Source organism: Anopheles moucheti, chromosome 3 (genome assembly GCF_943734755.1).
Source record: "Anopheles moucheti chromosome 3, idAnoMoucSN_F20_07, whole genome shotgun sequence".
NCBI classification, from domain to species: Eukaryota; Metazoa; Arthropoda; class Insecta; order Diptera; family Culicidae; genus Anopheles; species Anopheles moucheti.
In genome coordinates, this window is record NC_069141.1 from 20,737,472 (window position 1) to 20,754,369 (window position 16,898).

At 47.7% G+C, this 16,898-nt stretch overlaps 2 protein-coding genes across 2 annotated transcripts; both read right to left on the reverse strand.

Annotated features, from left to right (window-relative positions):
• Positions 1-8,757: 8,757 nt before the first annotated feature.
• On the reverse strand, positions 8,758-13,916 carry LOC128301478 (E3 ubiquitin-protein ligase CHIP). The gene is made up of 5 exons (XM_053037981.1): positions 13,330-13,916; positions 10,490-10,830; positions 10,286-10,391; positions 10,157-10,213; positions 8,758-10,092 (listed from the first exon to the last, which is right to left on the reverse strand). The coding sequence occupies exons 1-5, from the start codon at positions 13,447-13,449 to the stop codon at positions 9,850-9,852; spliced, it is 867 nt and encodes a 288-aa protein (XP_052893941.1). The 5' UTR covers positions 13,450-13,916; the 3' UTR covers positions 8,758-9,849.
• Positions 13,917-14,267: 351 nt separating this feature from the next.
• Positions 14,268-16,729, reverse strand: LOC128303292 (MAPK regulated corepressor interacting protein 2). Its single transcript, XM_053040191.1, has 3 exons — positions 16,303-16,729; positions 15,518-15,839; positions 14,268-15,260 (listed from the first exon to the last, which is right to left on the reverse strand). Exons 1-3 carry the CDS (start codon positions 16,317-16,319, stop codon positions 15,111-15,113), a joined length of 489 nt encoding a protein of 162 aa, XP_052896151.1. The 5' UTR covers positions 16,320-16,729; the 3' UTR covers positions 14,268-15,110.
• Positions 16,730-16,898: the final 169 nt, after the last annotated feature.

Sequence of the window (16,898 nt, forward strand, 5' to 3'; positions counted from 1 at the left end):
CGGACAAGATGGCGGCCAAGATGGCGGACAAGATGGCGGATACAAGATGGCGGACAAGATGGCGGAAACAAGATGGCGGCCAAGATGGCGGACAAGATGGCGGATACAAGATGGCGGACAAGATGGCGGAAACAAGATGGCGGACAAGATGGCGGACAAGATGGCGGACAAGATGGCGGCCAAGATGGCGGACACAAGATGGCGAACAAGATGGCGGATACAAGATGGCGGTCAAAATGGCGGACAAGATGGCGGACAAGATGGCGGACAATATGGCGGACACAAGATGGCGGACAAGATGGCGGACAAGATGGCGGCCAAGATGGCGGACAAGATGGCGGATACAAGATGGCGGACAAGATGGCGGAAACAAGATGGCGGACAAGATGGCGGACAAGATGGCGGACAAGATGGTAGCCAAAATGGCGGACAAGATGGCGGACAAGATGGCGGACAAGATGGCGGACAAGATGGCGGACACGATGGCGGACAAGATGGCGGCCAAGATGGCGGACACAAGATGGCGGCCAAAATGGCGGACAAGATGGCGGCCAAGATGGCGGACAAGATGGCGGCCAAGATGGCGGACAAGATGGTGGACAAGATGGCGGACAAGATGGCGGACAAGATGGCGGACACAAGATGGCAGACAAGATGGCGGACAAGATGGCGGCCAAGATGGCGGACAAGATGGCGGCCAAGATGGCGGACACGATGGCGGACAAGATGGCGGACAAGATGGCGGACAAGATGGCGGACAAGATGGCGGACAAGATGGCGGTCAAGATGGCGGACACAAGATGGCGGACAAGATGGCGGACACAGGATGGCGGACAAGATGGCGGCCAAGATGGCGGACAAGATGGCGGACAAGATGGCAGACAAGATGGCGGACAAGATGGCGGACAAGATGGCGGACAAGATGGCGAACAAGATGGCGGATACAAGATGGCGGACAAGATGGCGGACAAGATGGCGGACAAGATGGCGGCCAAGATGGCGGACAAGATGGCGGATACAAGATGGCGGACAAGATGGCGGAAACAAGATGGCGGACAAGATGGCGGACAAGATGGCGGACAAGATGGCAGCCAAAATGGCGGACAAGATGGCGGACAAGATGGCGGACAAGATGGCGGCCAAGATGGCGGACAAGATGGCGGATACAAGATGGCGGACAAGATGGCGGAAACAAGATGGCGGACAAGATGGCGGTCAAGATGGCGGACACAAGATGGCGGATACAAGATGGCGGCCAAAATGGCGGACACAAGATGGCAGACAAGATGGCGGACAAGATGGCGGACAAGATGGCGGACAAGATGGCGGCCAAAATAACGGACAAGATGGCGGCCAAGATGGCGGCCAAGATGGCGGACAAGATGGCGGACACAAGATGGCGGAAACAAGATGGCGGACAAGATGGCGGACAAGATGGCGGACAAGATGGCGGCCAAGATGGCGGACACAAGATGGCGGACAAGATGGTGGACAAGATGGCGGACAAGATGGCGGCCAAGATGGCGGACACAAGATGGCGGACAAGATGGCGGACAAGATGGCGGACACAAGATGGCGGACAAGATGGCGGACAAGATGGCGGCCAAGATGGCGGACACGATGGCGGACACGATGGCGGACAAGATGGCGGACAAGATGGCGGACACAAGATGGCGGACAAGATGGCGTACAAGATGGCGGACACAAGATGGCAGACAAGATGGCGGACAAGATGGCGGACAAGATGGCGGACAAGATGGCGGACAAGATGGCGGACACAAAATGGCGGACAAGATGGCGGACAAGATGGCGGCCAAGATGGCGGACAAGATGGCGGCCAAGATGGCGGACACGATGGCGGACAAGATGGCGGCCAAGATGGCGGACAAGATGGCGGACAAGATGTTGGACAAGATGGCGGCCAAGATAGCGGACAAGATGCCGGACAAGATGGCGGACAAGATGGCGGACAAGATGGCGGACAAGATGGCGGACAAGATGGCGTCCAAGATGGCGACCAAGATGGCGGCCAAGATGGCGGACAAGATGGCGGCCAAGATGGCGGACAAGATGGCGGACAAGATGGCGGACAAGATGGCGGACAAGATGGCGGACAAGATGGCGGACAAGATGGCGGACAAGATGGCGAACAAGATGGCGGATACAAGATGGCGGACAAGATGGCGGACAAGATGGCGGACAAGATGGCGGCCAAGATGGCGGACAAGATGGCGGATACAAGATGGCGGACAAGATGGCGGAAACAAGATGGCGGACAAGATGGCGGACAAGATGGCGGACAAGATGGCGGCCAAAATGGCGGACAAGATGGCGGCCAAGATGGCGGACAAGATGGCGGACACGATGGCGGACAAGATGGCGGCCAAGATGGAGGACACAAGATGGCGGCCAAAATGGCGGACAAGATGGCGGCCAAGATGGCGGACAAGATGGCGGCCAAGATGGCGGACAAGATGGCGGATACAAGATGGCGGACAAGATGGCGGACACAAGATGGCAGACAAGATGGCGGACAAGATGGCGGCCAAGATGGCGGACAAGATGGCGGCCAAGATGGCGGCCAAGATGGCGGCCAAGATGGCGGCCAAGATGGCGGCCAAGATGGCGGACAAGATGGCGGACACAAGATGGCGGAAACAAGATGGCGGACAAGATGGCGGACAAGATGGCGGACAAGATGGCGGCCAAGATGGCGGACACAAGATGGCGGACAAGATGGTGGACAAGATGGCGGACAAGATGGCGGCCAAGATGGCGGACACAAGATGGCGGACAAGATGGCGGACCAGATGGCGGCCAAAATGGCGGACAAGATGGCGGACAAGATGGCGGACAAGATGGCGGACAAGATGACGGACAAGATGGCGGACAAGATGGCGAACAAGATGGCGGACAAGATGGTGGACAAGATGGCGGAAACAAGATGGCGGACAAGATGGCGGACAAGATGGCGGACAAGATGGCGGCCAAGATGGCGGACACAAGATGGCGGACAAGATGGTGGACAAGATGGCGGACAAGATGGCGGCCAAGATGGCGGACACAAGATGGCGGACAAGATGGCGGACAAGATGGCGGACACAAGATGGCGGACAAGATGGCGGACAAGATGGCGGCCAAGATGGCGGACACGATGGCGGACAAGATGGCGGACAAGATGGCGGACAAGATGGCGGACCAGATGGCGGCCAAAATGGCGGACAAGATGGCGGACAAGATGGCGGACAAGATGGCGGACAAGATGACGGACAAGATGGCGGACAAGATGGCGAACAAGATGGCGGACAAGATGGCGGACAAGATGGCGGACAAGATGGCGGACAAGATGGCGGACAAGATGGCGGACAAGATGGCGGACACAAGATGGCGGACAAGATGGCGGACAAGATGGCGGACAAGATGGCGGACAAGATGGCGGCCAAGATGGCGGACACAAGATGGCGGACAAGATGGTGGACAAGATGGCGGACAAGATGGCGGCCAAGATGGCGGACACAAGATGGCGGACAAGATGGCGGACAAGATGGCGGACACAAGATGGCGGACAAGATGGCGGACAAGATGGCGGCCAAGATGGCGGACACGATGGCGGCCAAGATGGCGGACAAGATGGCGGACAAGATGGCGGACCAGATGGCGGCCAAAATGGCGGACAAGATGGCGGACAAGATGGCGGACAAGATGGCGGACAAGATGACGGACAAGATGGTGGCCAAGATGGCGGACAAGATGGCGGACAAGATGGCGGACAAGATGGCGGACAAGATGGCGGACAAGATGGCGGACAAGATGGCGGACAAGATGGCGGACAAGATGGCGGACAAGATGGCGGACACAAGATGGCGGACAAGATGGCGGACACAAGATGGCGGACAAGATGGCGGACAAGATGGCGGACAAGATGGCGGACAAGATGGCGGACAAGATGGCGGACAAGATGGCGGACACAAGATGGCGGACAAGATGGCAGATAAGATGGCGGACAAGATGGCGGACAAGATGGCGGACAAGATGGCGGACAAGATGGCGGACAAGATGGCGGACAAGATGGCGGACAAGATGGCGGACAAGATGGCGGACAAGATGGCGGACACAAGATGGCGGACAAGATGGCGGATAAGATGGCGGACAAGATGGCGGACAAGATGACGGACAAGATGGCGGACACAAGATGGCGGACACAAGATGGCGGACAAGATGGCGGACAAGATGGCGGACAAGATGGCGGACACAAGATGGCGGACAAGATGGCGGACAAGATGGCGGACACAAGATGGCGGACAAGATGGCGGACAAGATGGCGGACAAGATGGCGGACAAGATGGCGGACAAGATGGCGGATAAGATGGCGGACAAGATGGCGGACACAAGATGGCGGACAAGATGGCGGACAAGATGGCGGACAAGATGGCGGATAAGATGACGGACAAGATGGCGGACACAAGATGGCGGACAAGATGGCGGACAAGATGGCGGACAAGATGGCGGACCAGATGGCGGCCAAGATGGCGGACAAGATGGCGGACAAGATGGCGGACAAGATGGCGGACACAAGATGGCGGACAAGATGGCGGACAAGATGGCGGACAAGATGGCGGTTAAGATGGCGGTCAAGATGGCGGACAAGATGGCGGACCAGATGGCGGACACAAGATGGCGGACAAGATGGCGGACAAGATGGCGGACAAGATGGCGGACAAGATGGTGGACACAAGATGGCGGACAAGATGGCGGACAAGATGGCGGATAAGATGGCGGACAAGATGGCGGACAAGATGGCGGACAAGATGGCGAACAAGATGGCGGACAAGATGGCGGACAAGATGGCGGTCAAGATGGCGGACAAGATGGCGGACAAGATGGCGGACAAGATGGCGGACAAGATGGCGGACAAGATGGCGGACAAGATGGCGGACAAGCTGGCGGACAAGATGATGGACAAGATGGCGGACAAGATGGCGGCCAAGATGGCGGACAAGATGGCGGACAAGATGGCGGACAAGATGGCGGACAAGATGGCGGACAAGATGATGGACAAGATGGCGGACACAAGATGGCGGACAAGATGGCGGATAAGATGGCGAACAAGATGGCGAGCAAGATGGCGGACAAGATGGCGGACCAGATGGCGGACACAAGATGGCGGACAAGATGGCGGACCAGATGGCGGACACAAGATGGCGGACAAGATGGCGGACAAGATGGCGGACAAGATGGCGGACAAGATGGTGGACACAAGATGGCGGACAAGATGGCGGATAAGATGGCGGACAAGATGGCGGACAAGATGGCGGACAAGATGGCGGACAAGATGGCGGACAAGATGGCGGTCAAGATGGCGGACAAGATGGCGGACAAGATGGCGGACACAAGATTGCGGACAAGATGGCGGACAAGATGGTGGACACAAGATGGCGGACAAGATGGCGGTCTAGATGGCGGACAAGATGGCGGACAAGATGGCGGACAAGATGGCACTGGCCTTTTGGATCAAAGAATGCTATAAAACATAATAAATTGTTGAAGTAGTTCAGTAAGTAGAAGCTCGTCGCAGAAATCAACCGTTAATTTTTGTTCATCTCCTAAAACATCGACGTGAGCGAATGATCATGGAGGTAGTCTTTTAACACAAAAACTTGACCTAGCATTTTAGTTTTCAAATGCTGAAAGCTATGCAAATCTAACCGACTGTGCATAACACAAATTATTATTATTATATAACATTTGCGTTGTTTGTTTAATGGGATACACAGTGGTAAACATTCCACTAAATAATAAATAAACAAAAAAAATGGAATGTCACAACTTAGTAACTCGCTCATTCTGTATTGCAAAATGTACGACAGCCTGACTACCCCTCACAATGCATCAGAGAATGAGCGATCTCCCGCCAGGATATGCAACATATACGCGGCATATTTACGTGGAGTAATTTGATTGGATGAATTTTCCTCTGCATTCGGCTCCATCTGGAGATCATTCTCATTGATGGCGTCACCACTATCTGTGTTTGTCCCCGTGTTCGATGGTTTCGGTTGTCTTCCTCGGCGACGTATCTTAAACATACAATGAGTCCAACCGGCTTCACCCCGTGGAAACAGGATCGGGTACTGTAGTGGACGCATCATCTGGATGGTCTCATACACTGGCCTTAAGGATCCTGTAGCACGATGTTGCAGCACAATCTCCCGCGTATATACCGTGATACCGGTGATATCGTCACAACCACACATGACCCACCTCATCTGCAGTCGGTGCGTTATTCCGGCACTGGTCAATACCTGGTATACGTGAAAGGAGGCAAAGGCGCACCTCATCGCGAACAGTCCATGCGTTCATACGTATGACTGAACATTCATGTTAGGAGATTGCGTGTGATAAATACCCGCTGCAGGATAGACAATATCGATTAAGTCCACCACCAACTACTGGTGCTTGAGTGTTTTGTAAAGTTAAGTTAAGATCGAAGAAGTATAACAGAGTGTTGCATGGCGAATATCCCGGAAGCACTGCGAGCGAACCAATTCGATGGCAAAGTGCTCCTTGGATGCTGTAGTTGTAAATTCCACCACGTGCAGCTTCTCGAAGTTGGCGCACGTATGATTGTAGCTCCATTTAGAAGAGTACAGGTACAGTGGTAACTGGTGTTGGTGGTGATATAGCCGGTTCCGATATTAAATTCGAAGATGGTGATGGCCCTGGCGGACCATTTGAAGAAGATGATTAGGGGCGGCCCAGCGGCGGATCAAACGGTAGGCGAAGTAGCCCCCTTCTTACAGCGCTTTTCGCATTGTCTCATTTCAAGTCCCCTCAATGTACCCCTTCCCTCCTGCATCGTTTTTAAAATTAGATCCAAGGGGATTGATCCTCCACTGGAATTTTTTATGTAAAACATAACGTAGGGGAAAATAAACTTTAAAAAATCCTGAAGATAAACAATCGGCATAGTTCAATTGGTAAAAAATGAGTGAACACAATCATGAATTTTGATGATCCAAGTAACCAGAATAGGAATATCTAAATAACGCTTAACAGAAAACTCGAAACCGATTGTTAGTTGTATTTCAGCTCTCAACGAGAATGGATAGCATAAGCCGCAAACGTAAGCATGTGATCTACCGCAATTCCTCAAGAATTAGCAGTGTACAATTCATAAAAAATACAGGCCCGATTTCCTCTATTTCAGTGTCTAATTCATATGCCCGGGAACTGTTCTTCCGCCACACCAACATAAAGCAAGTTGTGGCACAAATACATCCCGAATTTAGTGGTACTGCCATACAAATGTATGCTGCCCAGATCTATGAAGATTTTGTTACAAAACCAAGAAATCCTGAAGTTCGTAAATATATTGAAGCAATACGATTTGACACGCGTTATGCTCAAGGCATGTTTCGCCTTGCGCTCAAAGTGCCAATCACCAGTGCACAGGAACAAGCAGTGTATCAGCAAAAGCTTGCCGAAGCGGGTTTAAAAAAGATATACTTCGTCGATATGACACGCGACAATCTAGCTCTCGACCATAAGGAAAAGGTGGTGAGTGTTTTGAAGGAGAGGTTCGGTGAAAACTGGCCAGTCAAGTTGGGCAAGTTACCCACTTACCTATCCGCAAGCCAACGGTTACACGAAGCTGCAGAACAAAGATTCCGATACCGACTGAAACATCATTCGTCCCTGAAGGGCAGCCAGCTATTACGTGTGCCGGACGTGATAGAGCAACTTACTCGAGAGTCCAGGATTCCGAGCGAACAGCGAACAAATTTAATATGGCCAACGTTGCGGTTCGATAGTGACTATCTAAATAAAAAATATAGCACAGGTGAATATTGTAGATTCCAGAACGCCCTGGACATGGAACCGGAAAATTTAATAGAGTATCGGCCGCAACGTACGACTGCACTAGAACAGGAAGAAAATGAAGGCAACATCGAAGACAACAACCCTTCGAGAATAAGCTCTATAGGACATAACAACAATAACAACGGGCCGGCAATGGTTGAACCATCTCCAAAACCCACACCAGTTCAACGCGCATTACATTCACACCGGACAGCAACCCCCATGCATAAACCCATGTCACGAAACGGGCCCTGTCCTATACGAGCGGGACGCATCTCATATGAATCGGATACCTCCTTGGACTCAGAGCCCAGTGAGAATGGTTCAGTGACAAACCATAATATTCAATCGATTGCCACTGATTTAAACCAAGATTCTCCTCTTCCGGATTCGGACATCTTCACACCTTTCGTTACCTCTACACAGAACCAATCACAAGCAGTTCAAAACAGCCTCCCCGTAAACGTCGCTGAAGTGACTTCTTCCACACGAGATCCTCTGCAACTGACTGGGGCGATATCAACCCTGTCACCCTTCCATGCGAGGATAGCGAGTCTAACACCTACCACCACTGTGTTGCCGTTTGCTGAAACGATAAGACAAGACATCCACACCGATATGCAATTGCAACCCAGTTCCTGCATACCACCGTACCAAGCACAGAAACCACCTACCCCAGCAAGTAGTATTTGCGAAATACAAAACGATGATGCGATGCAAATGAACACTGACCAAGATGAGTAACGTTATTCGTTACGAACGTGAGAACGCAAAATCAGTTCTAGAGAGGGTATGTAAGAGGAGATGATACGAAAACACATATGGTTTGGAATAAAATGAACAAACATTTGTTTCTTTGCAGCTGATGAAGCCGACCAATAACCGACCAATGAATAGTAAAGCATTTACAGCTATGAAATGTTTAGCTGTCTTTCTGACCAGATAATTAGCTCGTAATCATTCTACGGATTGGATATGGAAAATTTATTTCAAAAACGAATTCAATAATGGAACAGCTTCAACAAACACTTTAACAATCATTTTGAGCCGCATTGAAGTTGTTGGAATAATGTACGTAACCGATATGTTTAACTTGCATTAACAATTCTACCAAATTCGCCAATCCAGCACCAAACCAACCTCACTAAAATGTATCGTTACATAATCCTTTTTTCTTGTGTACTATGCTTCAAAGTAATGGGTAAAATTAAATATTTCTTTTTTTTTTCTTCGCAAATTTAATGCCAACAGCAAGATTCAGAAGTTGTTTTTTTTTTGTTTCATTAGTACCGTTTCATTAGTTTATTTACTAGTTTGGACAAAACATACACTACTCTCTAAAATTTCAAAACAGATAGATTATCACGAAAAGCGTTCGCATGCTATCGGTAAAAGAGTTATGCTGTTTTATGTGTTGGTTTTTCCTCTCTCCGTCTCACTACCCTCTGTAACAGCAGATATAAATCGATACATATTCCCCCTACAATCGAAGCGCCGTTGACTACTGGGGCGCAGAAATCTTTAAATTACATACCTAATTACTTAAAGTCCCTATACTTAAATCACATCGAAAAGAAGCGCCTGGCCAAGAACGTAAACTACATGTGGACAAAGAAGAAAGGGAAGGTTTTGTTTTTAGCTGTACTAGTTTTATGAGCACTTGAAGACGATCAAACTTGCTCACTTGCTTGCGCTCAGTAGGTCATTCAACGCACTAATCATGCTGCGAACCAATTACGGCGGGGGTTAGTTGTAACACACCTGGATAATACAATCCATATTTTTATAGCCTATTTTTCTTCCTACCACAAATCCATACTGAAAAAATCGGTCTAGGAGCAAAAGGACACATTTAATGTAGAGCTACGTTTACTTACACTGTTCTGCTGAAACATTCGATAGGTTTTTTTTTTGTTTCCTTCCGCCATCTGTACGATGAAATATACACGATGCTGGCTAACAATTCCTTTCGTGTTGCTCCTGCGGTTACTAATAGTCTAGTGCCCACTCATTGTCCTGCAGGAACGCATCGACCACTTCCTTCATCGAGTAGTTCGATATCAACTGATCTTGTGTGAGTTTCACGCGCGTAACCGGGTCGAAATGGCCGACCCGCTGCAGATGCTCCTCGATGTCCTTCCGCTCGTACGTCATACCGGATGGCGTAATCACGGGATCTACCAGCAGCTCGAAGCTGATCTTGCCGCATAGGTAATCAGGTACTTCTCGTTTCTGGAAGTGGCAATTTAATTTAACGGAATTTAATTACACCACATCGTGTACCATTTCTCCTTACCCGTCTCCTGTCGTCAACCTTAGCAAACAGATTGTTTAATTCAGTCATATGATTTTCCTGTGCATGGCAAACCAAAAATACGGTTATATAGAACATTTTCGGTATACTATAATAAACTCAAACACTTACACCCTCACGTTCGACTTCTATCGCTTGCTCCTTGAGCATTTCCTCATTAATCGTATCGTCCAATTTCAGCTTAGCTAAGCGATTTTCCATATCTTCCGTAATAAGTCTACCAGTGATAAAAACCAAACGACCATCAAACCATTAGATTACGATCAATAGAATGTAGTGACACTATATAACGACTAACAGACGGTAAGTAAGTACCTATTCAAATAAGTTTGTAGCTCTATCTCCTGACAAATTCGCTTCTCCTCCTGTATGTTCCAGCGTTTCTTCCGGGCCAATCGCAACTGGGAGGCGATATCGTCGCCGAAGTTAAGCTTCTGCTCCTTGGCCAGATCGTGCGCACGCTGCAGATGTTTGATAGCTTCGTCGAACGATTCCAGCTCCATCAGGCTAAGTCCGAGAAAGAAGTGTCCCTTCACCAGATTCGGATCCATATCGAGAGCACGCCGGCAGTCACTGCAGGCCGTTTCCCAGCGCTTCATCTTGATGTGGCAAAGTGCGCGATTGGTGAAATAGGTGGCATTTGTGGAGTTTTTTATCTGTGTTTTTTTATAGATACAGTAGAAGAGATAAGCAAAGTTTATAAACACAATTCTACTCGATACAAGGTACATCGTACGGACAACGAATGGTAAGTTAAGGTTAAATGGTAAGCCGAACCTGAGAATAGCAAAGAAAACAATCTGCACTTCTTCATAACAAGAGTACGAAATGATTGTCAATTTAAGTCAACCTTATGGCAAACACCTTCTCACGTGAAGATGATAACTTCTTCATTGATCACGTCAGAGACGTATATTCATACGGAGGACCATACCAACCTGTATCATAAATTATACGTGACTAACAAGAATAGCAACGTTTCATGCAAGAATCGAGATAATTTCCGCATTGAGATAGTATCCGAAATTTCTTGAAAGTCGTACAAGCACTCCTACCCAACTCCAATTCTGTAACATTTTTGTGGAAGCCCTTGCGAAGTGGAATACCCGTTACCGTATATCGCCGGGGAGACAACAACGCTAGATCTAGCTGTCACGAAGCCGTCTAGAGTAATCCCAATAAGAAACGTTGACTAAAAGCTGAAAACGTTTTTCGTCAAGATGCTCAGACATCAAGTCTTAACAATAGCTACATGAGTTGATCGCGACGATCGTGAAACACGCTGCTGTTGATGCTCAACCTCACAGATCTTCAGATTCTCCAACATCGTCCACAAGATTCTGTCCCAAAAAATATTATCGCAATATCATCCAGATGACTATCATCCATAAGTATTGTCGTGTTTGTTTTTTTGTTGTGCAGAGAAACTATTGTAACCATAAAACGAGCGAGCCAGAGTCATTTGTATTGAACAGACTACACTACAGTGAGAGGATCACAGAAGAATACGTAAATGCTGTATGGTTTTCAGAACTAAGCGCACGTCAGTTGTACAAAAAAAGACCTGTAAAAGCATTTCGCGTTGATTTGAAATATGATACCTTAACAGTAATCTCCATCGGCACGTGTGCCCTTTGCAAGCTTGCCTCACGTGCAAATAACCATCGAACATCCCCGGAACATGGGTTGGTCACATTGTCGTAGGTCAGAAACATTCCACCAAATGAATGCCCACGTAAAGGCACACACAGTTACCACAAAAAGAAAGCCATGAATGCATTACCCAACAGAATCGCTTCAGAAAGGGAATGGTGTTTAGTCTTTCTTCACAATCAACTCCTTTTGTTGCATGGGACAAAGAATAATGTTTTTACCATTATTCGTCCTGCGTTCATCTTTCGTTATTGCACTACAATCAAAACTAAAATTTCAATTCTATCGCCTCAAAGGTGGACTACGACGAAAACCCTACCGGTGGTAGGCGAGTTTCCAATCCAATTAGCAAACAAACATGTTTGGTTCGTGGAAGAAAAATGATCAGCAAGCATGCTTGCGCCTTTTTTTTTTCTTTGCAGTCTTAATGTTCCATTCATAAATCGTCACAGGGAACTAACGTCACAAAGAAGGATGGTTTCTAGGTTAGGCATGACGGCATTCGTTCTGCGATAGATCGCAGGCCAACGGGAAAATTGGTTGGAATTAATGTGCTAAACTATTATTGTGTTGTATCCAATAAATGATTACGGTTAGTGGATTGAAGGTAATGTTTAGAATAAACTCAGTAAAACAAATTAATGAACTTGATTGCGCCAAAAAATCAATGAACAAATAAAGCTTAAGCTTCTAAAGTGACCATATTTATGGGAAGAGATTTGCCGATTGAGTTTTCACGCCAGGCCCTTCTTGCTCACCGTCGCTTTAATTGACTATCAAAGGCATGAACGAACAATTAACCTTGTGGCAATAAATTGTATCGCTCCTATCGCCCGGTTTGATCACACTTTCGTTTCATATATTTTTAGCACGTACCTACTGAAGCCGACATTCGCTTCTTCAACAACTTTTCCTACTATTCGTCTAATGTGTGAACGCACACAAAACCTGCCGCAGCTAACTGTTGTCCCGTAGGCATCCATCGCCATGGAAAAAAAGCAGAATCTTATCGATAAAACGATAACCTTGAAATGGGTTAAAAGCCCACTCGGGGGTCGTTGGGTTTCACTCATTGGCAGGAGCAATAGGGGACTATCCCTACAAAAAGCTGGTTCGCCAGGCGCCATCAGAACATGACATATTCATGTCAACAAAACACCCAGGATACCAATACCATATATTTGGTGCCTTAGATCGTTCGCTCCGTTATCAGCAAACAAAAGAACTACATTAAAAGCTGCCAACAGACAAACTACTGACGTGCAATGGGAATATATATACTATGTATCAGGCGAGGTTTGCTTGTTTCAACCTAGGCCCCCACTCTAGGTTCCAAGCGAAATGCAATCAAAGAGCGTTCATGTTCCGGTTCCAGCGGTGCATAATGTGTTTGCACCATATTTTTGGAAACTGCAGATGAAAAAACGAAACAGTTGCATCACACAGCAAAGATGAGATGATGGGTGAACGTTGGGATAATGCGATGGTGCAACAATACTTACAATCGCTTTTGTGTATAGGTTGACCGCGTCGTCGTATTTCCGCGCGGAGAACAACCGATTCCCTTGGTCCTTCAGCTCCACATCCGACAGATTTGCCGTTGTGTACATATGTTTGTTCATCGTTGCGGGGTTGGGGATTTTAACTCGTAAGTACACCTTTTTATCTGCGAGCAATCTTTCGACCCAACTGCGAATCCCTCGCGACAAGGATGGACTGCTAGACTGCTTTTTTTGCTAGATCAGCAAAGGCATCGGGAGCATCGATCTGCCACACGCAAACTGTAAGCTTTTTTCACACCTTCACAGAAAGGAACCACACATTCCGCAACAGTGCGCACAGGAAAAATGAGGCCTACTAAATGGTGATTGACACACAGCGACCCAAAAACACGGCTCGTTTTAGGTAGATTTCCAACGTCACACTTCACGCAAACTTAAATTTGGACACTACGCACACCGTTATGCTGTGGCTGGCGCGGAATCTAACACAATATTCGGTCACACAACCAATTCCCAACAGGAGGGATTAATTTATATTCCTTTATTTATCGCGTTTCCCTTCTTCAGGCCTATTTTCTTCGAGCACAACAAATGGAATGTTTCGCCAGGTTTTTTTTCTTGGTGTTTTCTTTATGCTCTGCGCTGCTACTGTCAGTCAACTGTTGTTTGTTTACAGTCGTGGGTTCAATTCGGGACGGTGTTTTGTTGCCATCTCATACACAGGGTGTAGTAGAAGAAATGACCGTTACGAGGAGTTGTGGAATAGATGTGAAACGTGGGGAGTTCATACCACTATTTCTTCATTGAATTAAGTAATGTTGATTCGAATTTTTGCTTCATGCTTACCAGTGCGCTGTAACACAGGGTAAATGATAATTTTACGTTGCACGTTGCTTCACTGTACATTTCGCGTAGAAAAACGCACTTTCCGATTATCCTTTTTTTCAAATGATAGTTTATTACACTGCCAATTCCCGTTCAAGCTTCCGCTTACCGCCCTTATAGTAACGAAGGAATTCAAATTACACGGGTATTGTTATCATTTCCTGTTTTGTAACTGTTTCCACGGTTCTCTATTGTTTTCGATACAAATTCATCTACATGACGTAAAACAGAACAGAACAGAAGTGTTATTGTTTTTGCTATTTCGTGTCACACATCGTTGCATGGGAACGTTATTACACATTCGAATTGCTGGGAGAGGCAGGAAGGTTGGGTGGAAAAAAAAAGAAGTTTGAACATAATTTGCATTTGTCTATAAATCCCATATTCAGCCCGGTGGCATTGTATAGTTTTAGTGTGTTTTGTCACCTTCATCAACTTTCCCTTTCTTCCGGATACGTATCAATCGACAATCTGCCTATCCTCATATTTCTCCCCTCGTTCGATACACCTTACCCTATGCCTTCCGAGATCGCTCTGCGCCCTATTCATGGTCCATCGGACAACTATCGCGTTTGCTTATGCACAAGTGTAAAAGCGGTTTAAAAGAATCCGAAGAATTTTCTACAAACACAGATAAAGGTTCGATGCACAGATGCAGAACAGTATGGACTTGCGTCGAAATAAAAAGAAAGGTAGGACAAAAACTTAAAGAGCGATACTTAAAATGATGCTTCACTCGAGTTACTTCTCCCTGATGACAGAAAAACAAGGTTAAAATCGTTTAAATAAAAAAAACCCTGCGAGCTGCAAGATATGGAAAGTTGACGATTGCCGATAGCGAGTGTCCATGAACAGGATGACCGGAACGATCTGCGTGAACTCCAACAACATGCTGCTCACTGGTGTCCGTGGGAACCGATGTTGAGGTGATGTACCATCCGCTGTCCCCACCAGCGTTCCAGATCGAATGGTGTGAATCCGGGCAATCGTGGCTCAGGTACGCTCTTGTAGAATACTGGCGCCTTCTGGCTCTTGTCCGTAGTTATCTATAAAAGATGTAAAACAGCAACATGAGGCCATGCTCAACAATCGGGTTTAAAACAGTATTGCACCGAACGCTGCTATGGTTGTTTGAATCGTGCAACAAAAAGCCCAAAACATGAAGAAGGCCCCAGTTTCTAAAGCATTTGCGCAACCAAGAAAGTGAAAGTATCCGACTGTGTGATTTTTCCAGTTCCACTTGCACGCTCGAACAACCATTCGGTGGCCTCATTTCTGGTGCTTCACGTAAAACGCCACTTACACTATTCCATGCCTCATTTATGTATCGAATGAGCTCGTCATGCTGCGAATGTTGAATCTGTGCTGTCTGTTGATGCTGCTGCTGTGGATGGTTCTGCTGCATCGGGTGCATCTGGTGCATCATCGAGGAGGATGCCACCGAGGATGGTGGTGCCGATGGCGGTCCATTGGCACCGCCATTGTTCATCATTCCTCCGGCTGTTGCCGATACCAGATTCTGCTGTGTTTGGTAGGATGAGTGATTCTGTTGATGCATGTCCCTGCTGGACATTCCGCCCGGTCTTCGCATCACACCCGGAGACATGGACATGGGTCCTTGCCGTCTGCAAAAGGAGAACATGGGAATCATTAAGCAAAAGGACCACCACCAACACTACATTCACGTTGAATGGCTTCTGTTAATTATCAATCGTAAACAAATCGACAAAACGAACGTTTGGAAGGAAAAATACACAAATAGCACCAAGCGTACACAACATTATGGGCACAAGGTCATATACAGCAACACCATCTACACACACATACACACACGCACACACTTGCTCGATCAAACAGTCCGGAGCGCCATATAGTGCCGTATATGAACCGACCATAAGCAAACATTAGTGCTGTAGCCCTAGCGTTCATTGTTTCGGTTGTGCCAACGTATGCGGAAGTGCATTCCAGCCGTTTTCTTGAAGGCGGCCGATTTCTTCGGCCACCATTCCTGTATCTGCATCTAGTTCAACACATCAGCCCTACTCTTTCACACCAACGGCACACAGCAGACACTTGGCGCACACTTACCCCGGATTTCGATCCATTGCTTTGTCGGGTTTAGCGATTCGGGATGATACCGCTAGAACACGTTGGTGTTACAGCAAAAGCCGTATGAATTGAACACCTTTATCAAGTGCGCCCAACAACTGATGGTCCGCGCGCTGAGCTTTGACGATGCCGACGATGGTGATGAAGAATGGACACTACTATTCGGTACAGGACGGCCACAATTGTTTGTGTTGCGTTGTGTGCCACGGGCTTTTGGAATACGAATCGGAATGCAAGCAGTTAGCGATGCACACCTTCGCACAGGTTGGCTTCAAGCGGGAAACGCTGCTTTTGCCTGTATTTCTGCTTGAGTGTTTTTTTGTTTCTGTATTGCCTTCGGTTTTGAGGGTAAAACAGAAAACGAAAATAAAATTTCACCTCTTTCCTATTTTATTTCTTTGTTTTGACAGCGCGTGATTCGGACAGTGCCGTTTTCGAACACACTACACACTTTCGAACAAAGCATTACCACAGTATATATTTCCAGCGGCTTTTTCCTACGGTATCTTCGAAAACTCAAATTAAACATGGTCAATCGTTGGTAAAAGTGAGCTTAAACTGGCTTCAGAATGCTA